General features: G+C 33.2%; 3 protein-coding genes across 11 annotated transcripts in view; 1 reads left to right on the forward strand and 2 right to left on the reverse strand.

Moving 5' to 3' along the window:
* Positions 1 to 7,484, reverse strand: part of LOC124427869 (dystrophin-like) — a 222,033-nt gene extending 214,549 nt beyond the window's left edge. For 4 of the 8 annotated variants that reach the window (XM_046971250.1, XM_046971253.1, XM_046971249.1 and 1 more), the window contains exons 1-8: positions 5,951 to 7,484; positions 2,590 to 2,651; positions 1,968 to 2,060; positions 974 to 1,051; positions 813 to 905; positions 650 to 739; positions 382 to 580; positions 49 to 197 (exon numbers count right to left, since the gene is read on the reverse strand). In XM_046971250.1, coding sequence (XP_046827206.1) covers positions 49 to 197; positions 382 to 580; positions 650 to 739; positions 813 to 905; positions 974 to 1,051; positions 1,968 to 2,060; positions 2,590 to 2,651; positions 5,951 to 5,969 — 783 coding nt within the window. In that variant the 5' untranslated portion in view covers positions 5,970 to 7,484. The remainder of the gene's footprint in view (positions 1 to 48; positions 198 to 381; positions 581 to 649; positions 740 to 812; positions 906 to 973; positions 1,052 to 1,967; positions 2,061 to 2,589; positions 2,652 to 5,950) is intronic. The other 4 variants (XM_046971254.1, XM_046971251.1, XM_046971255.1 and 1 more) reach the window with 4 other exon arrangements.
* A 422-nt stretch (positions 7,485 to 7,906) lies between these two features.
* On the forward strand, positions 7,907 to 8,891 carry LOC124427898 (H/ACA ribonucleoprotein complex subunit 3). Its single transcript, XM_046971317.1, has 3 exons — positions 7,907 to 8,170; positions 8,269 to 8,311; positions 8,378 to 8,891. The coding sequence occupies exons 1-3, from the start codon at positions 8,117 to 8,119 to the stop codon at positions 8,473 to 8,475; spliced, it is 195 nt and encodes a 64-aa protein (XP_046827273.1). The 5' UTR covers positions 7,907 to 8,116; the 3' UTR covers positions 8,476 to 8,891.
* A 317-nt stretch (positions 8,892 to 9,208) lies between these two features.
* LOC124427872 (trafficking protein particle complex subunit 10) lies at positions 9,209 to 17,597 on the reverse strand. Of its 2 annotated transcripts, none has more exons than XM_046971259.1 (12): positions 17,259 to 17,597; positions 16,585 to 16,802; positions 16,271 to 16,464; positions 15,967 to 16,162; positions 15,706 to 15,817; positions 15,332 to 15,519; positions 15,024 to 15,242; positions 14,183 to 14,946; positions 13,337 to 14,003; positions 12,787 to 13,248; positions 12,592 to 12,658; positions 9,209 to 12,199 (listed from the first exon to the last, which is right to left on the reverse strand). In XM_046971259.1, the coding sequence occupies exons 1-12, from the start codon at positions 17,335 to 17,337 to the stop codon at positions 12,072 to 12,074; spliced, it is 3,294 nt and encodes a 1,097-aa protein (XP_046827215.1). In that variant the 5' UTR covers positions 17,338 to 17,597; the 3' UTR covers positions 9,209 to 12,071. The 2 variants fall into 2 exon arrangements, with proteins under 2 accessions (XP_046827215.1, XP_046827214.1); XM_046971258.1 differs by having other exon boundaries at positions 12,337 to 12,658.
* Positions 17,598 to 17,713: the final 116 nt, after the last annotated feature.

The raw sequence follows: 17,713 nt of genomic DNA on the forward strand, positions 1-17,713 counted from the left end.
ATCGTTTCTCCTGACAGGACCCCGCAAATCGCGTTTTCTTAGGCATACCTCCGCGCCTGGTGTCGTCGCAGGGCTATTATCACTCGCGATCGATAGATCCAAATCACCGGCATCGTCTCCGGATTGAGTTAAACATTGGAACAGGCACATAACGTACATCATTATTGATTTCTTGTCCGGTACCGACGTATTGACATCTATAATTTACGATTAAAAGAAGAGAAAGATTCACATACATACATACATACATACATATATATATATATATATATATATATATATATATATATATATATATACACACACACATATATATATATATACACACACACACACACACACACACACATTAGTGAGGTAAAGTCGTAGGAACGTAGATACCTTCGGGGTCCAAAAGTCGTTCTATCCTAAGGTGTTCTTCGGCGAAACGGAAAGCGTGGTCTAACCTGGCATTGGGATGCTTTCGGGATATAGAGTTGAAATCGAACAAGTGCGGTTTGCACCGATGTAAAAGTGCATTGAACGCTAGTCCATCGGACCAAGAAGTTGTAAAATTCTTTATGTCAACGCCAGGATAACTCTAAAAGCGAGACAACATGTCTATGATATATCGAAGTATCACGATCCGTATGTTCGAATGATGTTTTACCTGAGAGTTTTGTCGGCACCAAGCGAGAAGAGTTTTTTCTAAATTCGTTTGTTGCAATTCCGTCATCAAGTCTTTTAGATGATAATGTACCTAGGTAAATATTTTAGTTAAGCAAGAAAAAGTTCGGCTAGAATTGCGAAATTTGATAACAATAACGACATACCTGCCAATGCAAAATAATACTCCATACTAAACCAAGTGACAACTTTGGATTACCATCTACGATATCATTGCTACTAATATTTACAAGCTTCACCTAAAACACAATTGCAACGACGGCAATTATTTGTCAAATTCTTCCAACGCTCGTGTTAATTAACTTACATTGTTCTGTTCGAGGATTTGCAATGCTTTATTAACATTATTAAGATGGTGAACCCGCATACGACCGCGTTCTCTTTTCTGAAAACAATGGTGCGCATATATTAATGACATAAATTTATATGTTCTGTCATATCGTCCCAAAGTCGAAAGATCTTATCTTCTTTTTTTAAGGATACGCATAAAGATAAGACTCAAATGCATTCCTTGATCCTTTTGTAAAACACGATGCGCTAACCGTTAGAGCGCATCTACCACGAGACAATAAGATCAGCTATGCCACGCTTCTTATGTTTACTCACGCAATTGAATGGAGAGAAACGACTAGCGCGTACAGTCGGTTAGGAAAATTTTCCTATTCTAATTAATAAGACGATTTGTTGGCGTCTATCGGTACATATGGAGAATCGCCAGTTATTACGGCTGTGCTAACAAGTACAGAGTATTCTAAATAATCTATACGAAGACGTAGATTATTCTCCACGAGCGAACGATTTCAGGTTTAACTTGAAATTACTGGCCTCTGGTCTGGATCCACGTGCGTACTATACACCTGCGAGGTAGTAGTAAACACCTGCATGAACTAGAAAAAGATACAGGACGGCACGTATCTTTCTTTTCTCTTTTTTTATTCTCTTCTTTGTTTCTCCTCTTTGTTTCTCCTCTTACGAGTACGCATAAGCATTAATAAACAAGTGTCTTTGATGGACGGAACTCATCTCCCTTGTAACCCTACATGAACGTAATTAAACGTGCCAGCGAACGTCGGGATAATAATCGTCGAGGCACGGATAGTCATTTACGATAAGAGAAACGAGGCGAAAGCAAATAAATCCAAAAGGCATGGAGAAAAAGAGGATGATTTATCATGAGAAAAAGGCTACGTATGTAGGTATTTCAGTCGGTGGTACGTGCATCGGAACCGAACGTCGTGTTGGCACGAACGGTGAGGTGAAACGATTCTTTCACGGACAGGTAATACAATCGATGTACTTACGTAAACTTTCGACGTGAGTACCTCCAGGAGGGACAGAAGCCGGTTTCCATCTCTTAAATCGACGAACAGGTCGGATATCGGTTCGTGGTGATTCTGGAAAATAAAAAGAAATATGTAATTCAAGGTCTCTTATTTTCACCGAGTCAAGTACGTATTGACAAGTTGCGCTTGTTCATGATCGATCAAAGAAAATTGTACACGTAGAAAAATATTTGAGGAAAAAGTAAAATCCGCGTCTTTCCTTCGGCGTTATAATTACAAAATAGAGAAAGAATGTGTCTCTCACTCTCTCTCTCTCTCTCTCTCTCTCTCTTTCTCTTCTGCACATCGAGCGCGGTCTAGCCAGTAATTCACGAATTATGATTCTTAATTCGCGACAGTAAGATTATCACGTGACTTTCAGAAGCAACATTTGATTTTCTATCTTTTCAGATTACGGCAGTGGCGTTGGCGGCCTTGATAAACGAGGCCAACAACCAGTCGCTAGTTATTGCGTCCATGATGTTAATTAAGAAAAGAAAAATCATTCTGAAAGAAGATGCTCTTCCGACGATCACCCACTCAAAAATCGTTCCTTATGTTTCAATCTAATCGAAAATTAAAGTTTTGAGAAAATACCCACCTTCAAGAGCTGCGAGTTGATCCATTTCGTAAAGGTTTTCTTCTGCACGTCTTCTCGTTCATCTGAAAGAAATATACGACGTGTCATCGTGAATATTCACTTTAGATAATATCAAATAATAAAAAAGATATCGACTTAACGAGATCGACGAAAAACCAACGTTTTTCCCCGGCGGATAAAACACGCAGTTGTCAATAATGAAAAAAGTTTTAATCATCCGGAACGAAAGTTAGACCCTAACACGCGTTGAGTTGATTGTAAACTTCGTATCTCGGCAACCATTTGTCAAGAATTCTAGCTGCAACGAGAGCAAGCCGTGCTTCGTTGTAGATAGATACCGTCGTATATAGGTATACGTCGTATATATACGTATGTATATACGTCGCTGCGACGACTTATCGAGATAATTACGATCGTATTTCGAGAGTACCCGTCTTATTAAAGTAACGTTCATCGAACTCGGATAAAACGATATCAAACTAACTATTATCGTCGATGCGAGAAACGTCGAAATTCATTAAAATGTTCATTTTATCGCGGAATTATTATTACCAACACCAATAGGGCCGATTCGTCATCTTCGAATTGACACTCGTTGACCCTGCTACGGTTCGCAGCAATAAACTCACCGATCGGTTTAAATCGTACTTTTATTCGAACAGAGAGGCGAAAAATACGGCCACCTGCACGTACGAGAATCGGATATCATTCGTTAATCAATAGATTATCGTTTTTATTTAATAGCACCGAAGAAGGTTCGATGTCACGAAGATCTCGCGGAGAATTGCCATGCAAGGGATAGAAACGGCTCGTTAAATATGTAAATGTAAACGCATTCGCAAATAGAATAGAACGTGCCTTCAACGATCTACGACGTCCACGATATAAAACGACCACCGTCGTATTCTTTTCCTAACGCAGGAAAAGAATTTTCCAGGTAAATTACCCGCGGCCGATCTTAACGATATCTTGTATGATAGAACGATAAGATTATTCGGTGAAAGAAAATCGCACAGGTGCCAACGCAGCTCCACATCGGGGAGCTGATAACTTCCGCATTCTGATTAAGATTGAATCGCGTGAACGACACGTCGAACGCCACTCTCTGACTTTCTGCTAAATCTAAGCGATCATCGCGAACGAGATGCTTCTCTCGTTGAGAGGCGATAATCCGTAAAAAAGAAAAGAAAAGAAAAGAAAAGAAAAACTATCCATTTCGATTTCATATTGTTCTCCATTAAAAGACAAATTACGACGTAAGGTCTAATTAATGGTATCGAGAATGTTATGCATGCGGTTATGCAAAAACAATTATGTTACTTTCAAATTGTTACTGCAATTCGATTATTTCACATATCCCGAAATATGTACGTGTTGCCGACGAACTGCTGCTGCTTCCTAGAACGTATTCTTCTTTTCCTTCTCTTTACTCGATTCTATTCGTTTAATCGGTTCGCGTTACATCAGCGACTGTATCGTTTACTATATGCTACCGCATTAGTATTATATCGCATTCATTCACGTTATTACCACGGGAGAAGTGGTAACTAGAATGCTGCAGGTACTACACACATACGCAAAGACTTTGAACTTAGGCGGTATAGTATAAGTTCCTTTGGCGATCCTACGTTGGAACGGTGGAACATACAAAGTATCGCGTTTCATTAGACGATCCTGATAAAACTCTATATAAACATTTTCTACCTTATGTATGATCTCGGAATAATTGAAATTAACTCTCTGGTAACGATACCGAGAACATCTTTATCAGGCACGATATTAACGATCGTGTAAAAGCTATCGGTAGGTGTTTAAACGAGTTTCAAGGAATTATTCCTAATACGTTATACTTCTTTAAATCTTTGCGATTTAAAGTCTAAACCAGCAGAATCGGACGGAACGGGTATGTTGCTCGGGTATGTATACCTAATGGAATTGGATCGATCTGACAAAGAATCACATGCCACACCTATCGATCCTGCAGCCATCTAAATGCGAGCTATTTCGTCGATCCGACGACCTACGTGTTGCTTTATCCTTTCCATGACTTTGGCTAAAAAGAGATGGGCATGATGTCAGTATATTGTGTTACATCATCGATCGTAAATCCGGCATGTGACATGCATGCTCCTTACAAACGATGCTTATTTTTACGCTTCGTGATTAAAATCGATATCACCTTTTATCGTAATTACATATATCGATCCAATTATTAAAAGTAATTGACCTCCCGAAAAATATATTTTATATCGCTTTTATTATAAAAAATGTTTTATCACTTTCCTCAAAGAGATATCCACCAACGTATATATTATAAAAGTGATCTAAAGTAAATAAACAATATTCTCGATAAAACCTTCACGGTAGAAGATTACAGGAATTCTTTTCTCGAGTTACGGAAAGCATTACGGAAAAGCACGAGGAATTCAAAGACAAGTAATATCATTTCTTAGCTTCCCTTACGTAATATTTCGTCGTTTGAGTATTACCTTTAGCGATATGTTATTAATTATACTCGTTGCTCTATTACAGTCGTTATGAAGTATAAATATTACAAGTAACGTAGGAATAGTATCGGAATCAAATTTTTTCCAAATACCTACGACAATTATTTCAATGATAATTCTATAAAACGTTAAACGATAAATCATATTCATAAATCTGTCCGAATAAACGATAAGTAAAACGATAGTTAACTTGAATTAATGTATAAAAATAATGTTAGACCAACGATAAATCTTACGTTTCCTTCCATGTCCCTTATTACGTGTGAATTATCGTTTGTGTAACGCTCGTACATTGACCGTTCTCCTTGACATATGCATTTCACGTGTCATGAGAACAAAAGGTTTACAGATAAGATAAACCGGACTGTCGTTTAAAGTAAAACTTCCTCTCATTGCGAACGTAGAAAAATTTTAACGTAAACGGTAAAACGCCATCTTGAAAAATTCACTCAGCGAATCGGCGCGAAGAAAATAGCGTTCGAATTTTCTGAAAAAGAAATGGCGCTAGAATATGAAAACTTAGCGCGAGAACTTAGGTTATGCCGTTATCGGCAGAACCGAGAAGGCGAGAATGAGCGAGTTATTGATAATATATTGGTAAACACAGACGTAACTTACTTATCCGACGTTCGACATATTCGAGTAGAGGACAAATCGAGTAACAAATACATAAGACGCTTTCTGTATTCCGTTGGTTAGATGAAAATCGTGTTTCTCATCTGTCGATGATGAATCGCCGTCGAGGAAGGCACATTTATAGGAACTGATATAGATCACGGCACGAGGTCAGTTATGGTCGTGTTATAGATTAATTCGAAGAAGAAATTAAAGAGTGTGGAATGGAAGCAACGTACCTATATAGACGACTTCCATCTTGAGATGCAGACGAAAGTGGCCATCCACGGCCACTTGGTACGATCGACGACGTGTAACGGTCCGGCCTATCCGGTGTCAGCGTCGATCGAAACGTTACCGCGACGAAAATCGATTTCTTCGTAGTAGCGAGTACAAGTGTGAGAAAAGAGTTGCTCAAAGATCGTCCTGAAAGGGCGAGCAAAAATCGAAAGTCGGTTGAAGCGCGACAAGTACTCAAACGACACTTGTTGATTCCGCACTGTCAAGTACACGCGGGGGATACGACGATCGTCTACGGTGAACACGTCCGTCTAGATATAATACACGCGCGGTAACACTGCATCCGCACACGCCGCTCTTGTGTTCGGACTTGCGCACGCGTGCACAATACACGCGCGATACACCGCACACGTGCGCACACGCACGATACACACGACTTTCTTTCCTCTCTCTCTCTCTCTCTCTCTCTCTCCCTCCCCCTCTTCTCCTCTTTCTTGCTTTGTCACTATCGTCGTCCTTTCTTCTCCGACCGCTATTCCTTCTCCCTCTTTGCGTTCCGCTTCTTCTTCTTCTTCTGCTCCCACTCCTCCTCCTCCTCCTCCTCCTCCTCCTCTCCACCACCACCTCTTTGCTTTCTCCTTTTGCTCAGGACCAACGTCGTGGCCGAAATTCGTCAAACGCGACGCCTCTCGACATCGCGATATTTCCTTTCGATGGAAAGAACAACAATCTTCAAGGAACAAAGCACAAGAGTTTCAAAGAGGTAGAGATAAACTGTTTAAAAATCGTCGTAGAAGAAAACGTACGTCCTTGCCGTTTAGAAAAAGCAAAAAACGCGAATGAACGTCGTCAGGCTCGTACTAACAATAACACACGCCACGAGAGCCACCAGCGAACTGGCAACTACAGCAATAAGTAAGGCCCAACTTCCCCCTCCACTTTTGTCTCCTTCTCGCTTCTCCACGTACGCAATCATTTCTTTGCTTCATCACGTAGTACCACTAGTTTACTAGAATGTGATTCGTTGCGAGCATTAATCCTCTTCTTTTCAACCAATAGCATTGGGCCTTTTCTCTCGATGCGATTGGTGGGACCAGTCGCGTCTTCGTAGCGGGAATGTGTAAACCTATCACAAAGCATTATCCAATTGTTAAAATAATACGAATTTTTATAAAACGATTAAGTAAATAATAAAACATTTACGAAAGAAATAATGCGCATGTAAAACAATCGACTTACGGGTCAGTCGATTTACAAATGTAACTTCGATCGATACGACCTATGAACATAGGTATATATTAATATGTTTATCCTTACGATAATGTAGTTGATTTACTATTGAAAAATTGAATCTCTAAATGTTCGATATGTCGAATTAGTAATTGCCAAGAAGCTTCGCGAGGTTCTATTGTATAGATTTTAAGGCCCCATGTGTCGCAAGTAACCAGGGATACAGAAATGCGACGGAGCGAAAGCTAACCATATACAGGTAGACACAGGCCCAAATGGTGTTTACAATGGCATACATCTATATGGAAAAGGAATACGTAAGTAAGACATGTGACATTTTATTACGTCATAGCACAATACAAATATTCTATTTTATCATGGAATAATATTTAAATATTCCTAATACATTTGAGATATAGATAAAAGTGTAGGTTAACACACGAGTTGTCTATCATTAAAGAGTTATTTAATTAATTATGTAATATATTATATTACTTTTAAATTTATTCGTTGAAAAAAGAAGATGTTTTGTAGAAACTTTGGCATTCACGTAGTTTAATATCATACTTAATAAGTAACGATCGACTGGCACTATCAAACAATTATAAAAAAAAAACAATTATCGATATTTACAAATATCGATAAAATATATGGAGAATATTTTTTATATTAATTTTGCTTACGTTAATCTTTCATTAATTGTGTTTGACACTAATAAAACGCACACATTCACGAAAAATTAAAAATTTATTATTTTATAATTTATAACTTTTTACTTTTATCGAGTTCAAAGGAATGTAATTGTGCGCATGCGTCAATTTCTCTAGAAAATCGAATGATCGACTGTACTATACCATACAGTATCAAAACACGTTTCGAGAATATAAGTTGAGGTTAGCTTTTCTATTTGTTAGAGAACTTAATTTGTTAGAAAAATGTATCTAATGTATTATTTAAATGAAAATGGGGATCGTATATATACGTTAAAAGTAAGAGCATATATTTTATAATAATATTCCATATTAACTAAATTATATTGTAGTAATAATTAGATCATTTAAACTTTCTGTATACATTTATTTTACAGAAACTTGATCCAAATGGAAAACCGACTATGTCTGCACATCCTGGTAACATTTAGAGTAATATTTTTTTATAGATTTTTATTGTATCTACATAATCTCTTAAATTTCCAGCTAGGTTCTCACCAGAAGACAAATACTCTAGAGAACGAATTACGTTAAAGAGAAGATATGGTTTACTTCTAACTCAGGCTGCGATGCCAATTTACTAATCCATTATTTCAAATTAAATAAGATAGATAAATGTTAATTATTATATTATTAGAAATATGTTGCTTATGCGTTTCATCCAGCCTTTGACACATATGGAATGAAAATTTCTTTTAAAGTTTACACCAATAGAAGCAAATATTGCACCGTGTCATTTACAATGTAACATACATCATTGTTTCATACAAATCTCTTTTATTAACGTTTGATATATAGTTTGATATTATATATGAAAAATAAACTTACTTTATCGTACAGCAATTTCAATCAAAAATATGGTAAAACTTTGCTAGAAAACTGTGCCAGTGAAAAAGTGTACATTTAATCAAAACAATTTCATGAGAAAATATAAATAACCGAAACAATATGTGTAATTAGATAATTGAAATAAATCAGAAATACTCGTTTTAGTATCTAATCATATTTGTTATAATATTATATATAAAACCTTTACATTTACAATATAATTCTATGCAATTGCACCAAGAATAATCTAAGGAGAGCTTTATATATTTTATTTGGTACTTTGACTATATATACAATAGTATATATATATATATATATATATATATATATATATGTGTGTTTCAGAAAAGTATACTAACAAAACAATAAAAAAAATAATAAAAATTATATGGAGAGTATAAATAAATTGAATAACAAGAAATTTCAGACTTATTAACATTTTTTGCCAGTATCTTCAAGTCAAGGATTATTCAATGATCATAAGAAAAATAAATAATTTTTTGTATAATATTTTGTGAAAAATCTATAAAAGAGAAGACACGCTGCTTCTTGTTAATTTACATTTTATGCACCTGTGTACCATGTACATATAATATTTTTTCCTTTTTTAAAACAGTCACATTGGTATAACAATTCTATGATACAATACTAAAATAATATAATTACAATATTTCTTTTTCTATTTTATAACTCATTATACAAATATTAAATAAAACATATAAGTGCAATTATTTCTCTTGATATGACAACAGTATCCTTTTGGTATTTCAAAATATTATCAATTTGTTTATATATGCAGATATTTTTACTTCAGCACATAAAAAACGAAATTATTAAACATTCTTAAGTAATAAACGATGATTATAGATAATGTTTATATATTATGCAATAGAAAAAATGAGTTAATTATTTTGATATAATACCAAATAAAAATATCTTCCCACATTTTACAAATGTATATTTTATACTACTATAAATACTAAATAATTTTTAGAGCTCTGATAACGTATAAAATATATAATTATCACTTATATAGAATATTATAACATTTATCATATTTACATCTTGAATAAAAAAAAAAAATTATATTCAATCAAAACTAATCTATATGCAGAATAACATGGCAACATAAATACATATTAATAGAACACGATTCTGTATACCAAGACATAAATTTTCGATGCAAGTACTTGTAAATGTAAATCTGTTCTGCTTTTTACATATTTATAGTAACTATGAGTGCAGTGAAAGATACCAAGTTACTGACTTCTGATTAAATGTCTTAAAGCTTACAGACATATAATCTTATTCTGTCATTACAAAAATTGCTCATTTAATTTAAATTAATACAAAATTTATATCTCAATTTATTAATATTAACTATTTCTATAACTCATGTATATATATACACACACACACTCGCGCACGCACGCACACACACACACACAATTTGAGTTGCATTTGCAGAAATATACATATAATTCATGCTTTTTAATACAGTTATTACAGTAATGTTTTTAATAGATAATCTGATTTTAATTACTATGTAAATTAATATCGGTCAAACAAATGTAAGGTATTCTAAAAATGATTCTATGTATTCGTGTGAGAACTTAAAATATTAAGGCCATATTCAAATTGAGTAAACAGTTTGTTGTGTAAAATTAAAATGTTATAGTTATATAGATGTGATTCTACTTTTTATATCACTGGCCAATAACTAGATAATTTAGAAAAATTAGTATTTTAGCACTATTAATAATATATCATTTTTATAACATTTTCTAATAGGCACTACTGCTCTATTACTTTTCTTTATAATTTAGATTTCTCGATATAAAGTAAAAATACAATTAATTGTTTATAAAGATAAAGATAATAATATAATTCATTATATTTCAATACTCTATTCTTCTAAAAGTTGAATTGCTAGTAAATAAAAAAGATCATCATAAATATCACAAAGTTTTGAACGTTTGTAAAAATAAACAAAAAGAAATATAATTAAATAATGTGATAGAAAATCTATGTGTAATTAAAGTGAAAAAAATTCCTATATTGGCACGAAAGTAAGAATATACAGATACTTCTACCTTCTTCAATGTTAATTTTTATCATATTTTTGTCACACATATATGCGGCGCGTATGCAGACCGCTTTTATCGATCCTCGAAAATATTCGATGTCATGTGTACAGATTAGATTTAATGAGTTTTTAGATCAATATTTAGGGCAAATTGCGAAGAAGCACTTATTGGATTAAGAATGTAACTATCATGATTGATGCAGATAATATACATTATTCGATAAAAAACTATAAAACAGTTTTATATTTTAGTTTAGAGCACAGGTACCATATATCTAAATGGTAAACATTTCATTCAGAATTATACTCTAATCTTTTCCCATATTAACATCAAAGTGGACAATCGATATTAAATTTACTTCTTTATAATAATAGTATGATAAAAGTTAAAAATATGAAAATACTACAAAATTTTTTATTTTATGCAGCAATTACTTTTTTTTTTTTCTCAAATACAAATTAAAACCAGATCATAGATTTTCATTTTCTGACATCATCTCACAATTACCTAATAAAGATAAATTTCATACCGATTGTTCTCTTCTTAATGCGTTATATAAATTCTTTACTTTCTTATGCTATGTAATAAGTATGGCATCATATTATAATACATAGCTCAACAGAGTAATTCTCTCAGAAAAGAAATATTATAAATGTAGTTGGATGAAATAATATTATCATCATTTGAAATTGATCAAAAGAAAAAAGAAAAATTAGCATTGAACATCTATAAATTAAAAATAAAAAGATTTTTTTATAAGACATTAAATATATCTTATTATAATGTAAGGATATTCAATTTTGTTTACAATGTTTGTTGTACGAATCTATTAATCTAATATTAATTCTATTTCATTATCACGATACAAATAAAGAACTTTTTCTCCTTACGTTTGTGGTTGTCTATTGTCGCATTATTACTTTGTTTTTTGATAGGACTTTATAAGTAAAGCAAAGAAGAAAATGCTGAATGAAGATCAATCATTATGGTACAGTTTAGAGAGAGAGAGAGAGAGAGAGAGAGAGAGAGAGAGAGAGAGAGAGAGAGAGAGGAAGTTGTATCTATCATTAATTTAGTTATAATCAAATCTCATTCAAGTGAAAGTATTAATCCTTTATACCAAGAAAAGTTTGCATGAGAAGACAATAAAGACTAATAAATTGCCTTTCAAATTAACTTTTAAATTTGCTATACTGATCACACTAGCGAGAATTTATTCTTTGAAACCAAGTTATATAATATGGCTTTAAGAATAGCTTCTAAACTTAATTAGAATCTGAAGGTGCAGCAGGTAAAACATGTACTTGTTGAGCTTTACTAGCATTATAGACTTGTCCTGGACTGAATGGCTCCAGTCTCGGACCTGATGTTACTTCACCTTTACGTGTGACATCTTAAAAAACCAAAAACAGAAATGAAATTAGTATTATAGATACTATAATGAAATATGATATAAATATTGTTCACACAAAAAAGCAATATTAGGATACATAGAGTTCACACGTGTACACATTTTGTTAGAGTACTTACCTGACTTACTTTCTACTGCAGGAATATATCGAGACAATCTAACAACGGGTAAAGGTAAATAACCGCTGGTTAGAGGCATAACATCTAACGTAACGCTTTGTTTTTCTACTATTTCTAATGAAATGATTCCTGCAGTTCGGCCACAAACGGCCCACATAGTTTGATCAGCTAATACCTCATACATTAGTTGAGGTGGAGGATTAGGATTAGGAGTATACAACATACGTGTCACTGTAAGATAAAGATGACACATACTACCGGCACGGCAAAATTCTCCTCCACCTCCACCTGCTTCAACCCTTGAGGAGACTGTAAATAATGTCTGAAAAACGTTATATGGGAAAATCATCATACTGATATATACTGATATATATATATATATATATATATATATATATATATATACGTATAATCGGTTGATAGCAGAGTTATAACATTTTCTGCACTTACCACGTAATCTGTGACATCGAAGTTACATCTATATACACTAGAAGCTTTTTCTATTTTTTGCAAATGATGTATATGTAAAGGATCATCATTCAGATAAGTATTACTTGTTTCCTCGGTGTCGTTAATTGGTACATATTTTACACGAAAATCAGTCTTAATGGGTACTGTAGTTTTTTCATCTTTGCCAACTTCAACTTCCCACATAAATGATACATTCATTCCACTACCTACCACTAATCGTTGGCCAGCGGTTGGATTTAAACTTCTAAAATTTAAATCCATTGATGTATTTGATGCCAAATGAGGATCAGATAATTGCAAAAGTCGACTAGTTAAGCCTGTAACAATTATTTGAACGAATTTTCTCTGCTTAGCAGTATGCAGTTTCATATTTGTCATTAAAGGTGGACCAAAGTGCAAAAGGATATTCTCTTCTGTACCCCATGGACATTGCACGCTAAGCTGAAAAAATAATATCACTTGTAATGCGTATATTTCACATTAGGAAAATCTAAATCTATTAATCCTAGTAATTAATAGAAGAAGTTACTTTATGCTCCATAGAAGAAGGATCTTTTTTGGGTGGGAGCTCTGCTAAAACTTTTAATCCCAATTTTATTGTTTGAAATGGTTCACACGATGGCAGTGGCGTTTCCAATTCTTTAATCATTAATGCTTCTGCGTCATTTAATTGTATCATTAATCCTCTAGATGCACGTAATTTTAATTTCATTTCTTGTGTTATCCTAATACTTCCAGTTGATATAACTAATTCTATATCTTGTATAAGCCCAGCCAATAAATCTCTTCCACATTTTAAAGAAATTACCGGTTGGGTTTTTGCAACTTCATAGCATAATCGTGGATTTAGAATTGGAGATAGAAATTCTAACTTCTCTTCAATAACAAGCGACAATTGACCAACTTTGTAAAGTCCAGGACAATCGACCCGCCTGGTCAATGTAAATATATTTATACCTGGTTTCATAACAAATTCAGGAGACGATAACGATTTGCTAAAGTCACCTTTCATATTTATCGAAGCTTTTCTATGTTTAGCACTATCTGAACGTCGTACCATAGGTTTAATATTTTTATGCATAACACTAGCAGAACCTATACTCTTGTCTTCTTTGCAGTTCAAGTAAGAATATACTTGTAATAAAGCTAGACTTGGATCAAGTGGCTTCATATCTTCTATAGTACAACTTGACAACCTAATTATAACATTCGAAAAAATTCAAAAATCCTTAATATCTTATACCACCCACAAGGTTTTCAATCGCTAATAATAATAATAATAATAATAATAATAATAGTAATAATAATAATAACAACAATAATAATAATAACAATAATAATAATAATAATAATAATAGCAAAAGTAAATACTCACAATTGTATCGGTGGCTCCGCTGCCACTTTTGAACCTTTTTTTTTATTCGAAGCCAAAGGTTTTTGAACTTCTTCAACAGAAATATGTGCACCTGTACATTTTATTTCTCTAGGAAACAAACTTTGTACACTAATCACAATATTAACTACACAATCTTGCACTACTTTGTCCATTACGTTAACTTCCATACTGAGTATTATAAAAGAGTGTCCAAGTTCCGTGAGTAATGGCTGTGGCAAAGTTAACATCTTCATATATCCTAACATCTCTTCAAAATATGTATTACGTACAGTAATATGAAGTATATTGGTACAAGAAATTGCAGCACAAATTTCTATATATTTCTCTACATCGTCCATTCTTTTGTAACATTGCGCTAATTCTAATTGTGTTTGTGCCGCTAAGTGACACCACCCTTCATCCATATATGTTTTCAAAGCATCAGATAAAAATGCTACAGCTTTCTGATTTTCTCCTAATTCACCATAGAATCTCGCTAATTCTTTGCCTATTAATCTAGCCGATCTTATACGTCCAACATGTTTATAAGTACCCATAGCTAATTCTGCATGCTCCAAGTATTGTTTCTTAAAAACTTCTTTAGATGATAAAGCTTCCTTCAATTTATCTATCGGAGTTGCTTTTCCTTCTTTTTGTGGTTCTGAATCTCCCATACCTGCTATAAGGTAAACAACTGTGTGGAGTTGTTCGCTAGTTGGTTCGCTACCAGGCATGAGACCACATAATTTTCCTAATGCCCCTAACTAAATAAACAAACAAAACATAATTACACTTAACAATTAAAAAGAAAAGTAAAGTATTTTAAGTTAACAAAGTTTACCTTATCCCGTGCAAGGGCCCATAAACTTGCAGTATGTAAGGAGCAAAGATCCAACTGTTGATTGTTATCTATGCTAAAAGCTGATAATTGACATGCTTGTAACACTTCCAATGCACACAAGAAAGCCCAACACTCAACAGATCCTTCTGGTCGTTGAATTTCTAGAATTTGTAATTCACTCAGTGTATTGTGAATAAAAGATAAGCATCGTTGTGCAACCTGATTGAGGGAAAATCAATGATCACATTTAAATATTTCGTTAGACTTGAATGAAGAAGATAATTTTAAAGAAATTTGATCGCACGAACCTCCCATGGCTTTTTAAGGAACAAAAGCATAGAGCATTGTCTGCTAAATAAATAACTTCTAAAATCCAACAATGATGCTTTGCATTCGGCTAAGAGAAATCTTAAATGATGATTAACGCCATTACTTAAGTTTACACCAGCCCAATTATTAAGAGGTGTCTGGAATAAATTCAGCCAAGCTGGTGTGTCTGCAACGAATAAAAATAATAGTGCATACAAATGGTATACTGGTGAAAATATTGATAAAATTTTCAATTTAAAAACTTTAGTATGGAATAAAAAAGGTAGTAACAAAAAAAGAGATAAATGAAGCTTTTAAGTATGAAGATAAATTAAATTACATTCTAAAACTTAGAGGGACATTTCAACTGTACCTCCTACATTAGAATTTAATACGAATTGTGTAAAGAGAGCATCCAATTCATCATATTGTACCAATGCTTCATCATATAAACCCAACATTTGCAATACAAATGCAAGTTCTTCCTGAAACATTAATATAAAATAAATTAATTTTATATAACTAATACAATTATTATTAATACAATATAATCAATACAACTTAATCCCGGATATAAGAAGAAAAGGAAAAAGAAAAAAAATTAGAAGCCGTTAGAACATTAGAATGTTTTTACCTGTAAAAGGAAATAATGGCAAAAGTTCCAACCAGGAAGATTCCGGCTTTCTCTCTGTTCTCTTATAATATCTTCGAATCGAGAAAGAGTTTTGTCATATGCAGTAAGCATCAAATGGCGAATACGTCCAATTAATCCTCTCCAAGTATCCGTTGAACGAGATTTATACTTAATAGGATTTATTACAGCAAAGCATCTATATGACATGGCAAATAACAAATATAATTATCTACGTAAATATGACTATCTAATAATAGGATATAAATGTTATTTTTCAATATTAATTTAATACGATCTATATTACCTGTCGCCAGCTTTTGAGGCAAAGTCACTCCTAATCTTATCTAAAACAGTAGTTCTAGGTAATAATTTGGTACTCTTTTTTGGATCATACGTTTCCACTATTACAATCATCCAGTCTTGAATGTGATAAGAAGATAATATCTTCAACCAAGCATCTATGTCATCTCTAACGCTCGTTTTATAAACGTCAATATCCTAAAATTATATTTTCCATGGATTTATTACGAAATAAGGAATGTTAAAAACTAACAGAAAAATAATATACACATATGAAATGCACGTGCACATTTCAATTTCATTTTCAATATCACTTACGGTACATTCACTCCAATAAATGTGCAATACAGGCTGATTTATGAGATGCCAATCCTTTTCATTCGGCAAGATATCTCTGGAAAATGATACAAAAGATGCTCCAAGTTTAACCTGTTTAATAGGTCTGCCAAATGATCTACGCCACTCGACCGTGCTCTCAGGAATAGCTTGAAGCAAACTATTTTTCAAAGTGGAAAATAATTCTTCATCTCCGGCATCTATAATATCATTAAAAGTACTTTATAGTAATAATTCATGTGCAACAATCGTAGGGAGTGAAAATTATAATTAAAAAACAAAAGATTGACTATATTGGCTATATTCGTAAAGTTGTTTCATTTCTGACAATTCATGTCAAATGCCTTTATTAAGAAGTTGCTGCACATTAATCAACATATGTTTCTTAACTTTATGATTACTGCAAGGGGAGAAAAATAAATCTTAAAAGAAATCATTATTTCAGTATGATAAATGATTAAGTTCATTATGAAAAGTATAACGAAGAAAAAAAGAAAAGAAAAGAAAAGAAAAGAAAGAAAAAAAGAAAGAAAGAAAGAAAGAAAAAAGTGCTAAGAGACCGAGCTCGTATCGAAAAGGGGGCGTTGATAACAATAATCATTGATGATCGTCATCGTAAAGAGGTTAAGTGTAAACATTCATAGAAACGAACTTACAGGTGACGATAGGTTTGCTATCCATGTAAGAATTGACCCTACGTTTACCATCCAAAGACGACTCTCCATTGCAATTCATTTCTACGAAGACTTGATTGTTTCACAAGCTTGCTTTCAATCATTACAATTTTCCGTCAATATCGTCGCTTTCCACAAAGAGCCAACAGCTTTGTCAACTAGAACGACGATTCTTAAGTACCTTAAAAGTCGCAGTAAGCTAAACCATGAATTTAGTTTCTCGTACGATGATCCTTTTAACTGACAAAAGTTAAACTTGGAACGATACGCCACTTCGCGCCACATTTTCAAAGTTGTCCACAATTTCCGTCGATAAAATCACGCATGTCGATATCGATAACATAGTAATAAATATGGCATATTTCATTCATTATTAAATACTTCCAAACGAAATATATTACATATAAAATATATATTAATAATAATCTCTCTCTTTA

This window comes from Vespa crabro, chromosome 11, assembly GCF_910589235.1.
Source record: "Vespa crabro chromosome 11, iyVesCrab1.2, whole genome shotgun sequence".
In the NCBI taxonomy this organism is placed as follows: domain Eukaryota; kingdom Metazoa; phylum Arthropoda; class Insecta; order Hymenoptera; family Vespidae; genus Vespa; species Vespa crabro.

Excerpts from the sequence above, each read along its gene's own strand:
- LOC124427898 (XM_046971317.1), top strand. The coding sequence starts at position 8,117 with ATGTATCTAATGTATTATTTAAATGAAAATGGGGATCGTATATATACG. Across the intron at positions 8,171-8,268 it reads ATCGTATATATACGTTAAAA|AAACTTGATCCAAATGGAAA; the intron begins GTAAGAGCATAT and ends TTTATTTTACAG. Across the intron at positions 8,312-8,377 it reads GACTATGTCTGCACATCCTG|CTAGGTTCTCACCAGAAGAC; the intron begins GTAACATTTAGA and ends TTAAATTTCCAG.
- LOC124427872 (XM_046971258.1), bottom strand. The coding sequence starts at position 17,337 with ATGAATTGCAATGGAGAGTCGTCTTTGGATGGTAAACGTAGGGTCAAT. Across the intron at positions 16,465-16,584 it reads TTTATTGGAGTGAATGTACC|GATATTGACGTTTATAAAAC; the intron begins GTAAGTGATATT and ends ATATAATTTTAG. Across the intron at positions 12,659-12,786 it reads TCGATGTCACAGATTACGTG|ACATTATTTACAGTCTCCTC; the intron begins GTAAGTGCAGAA and ends AACGTTTTTCAG.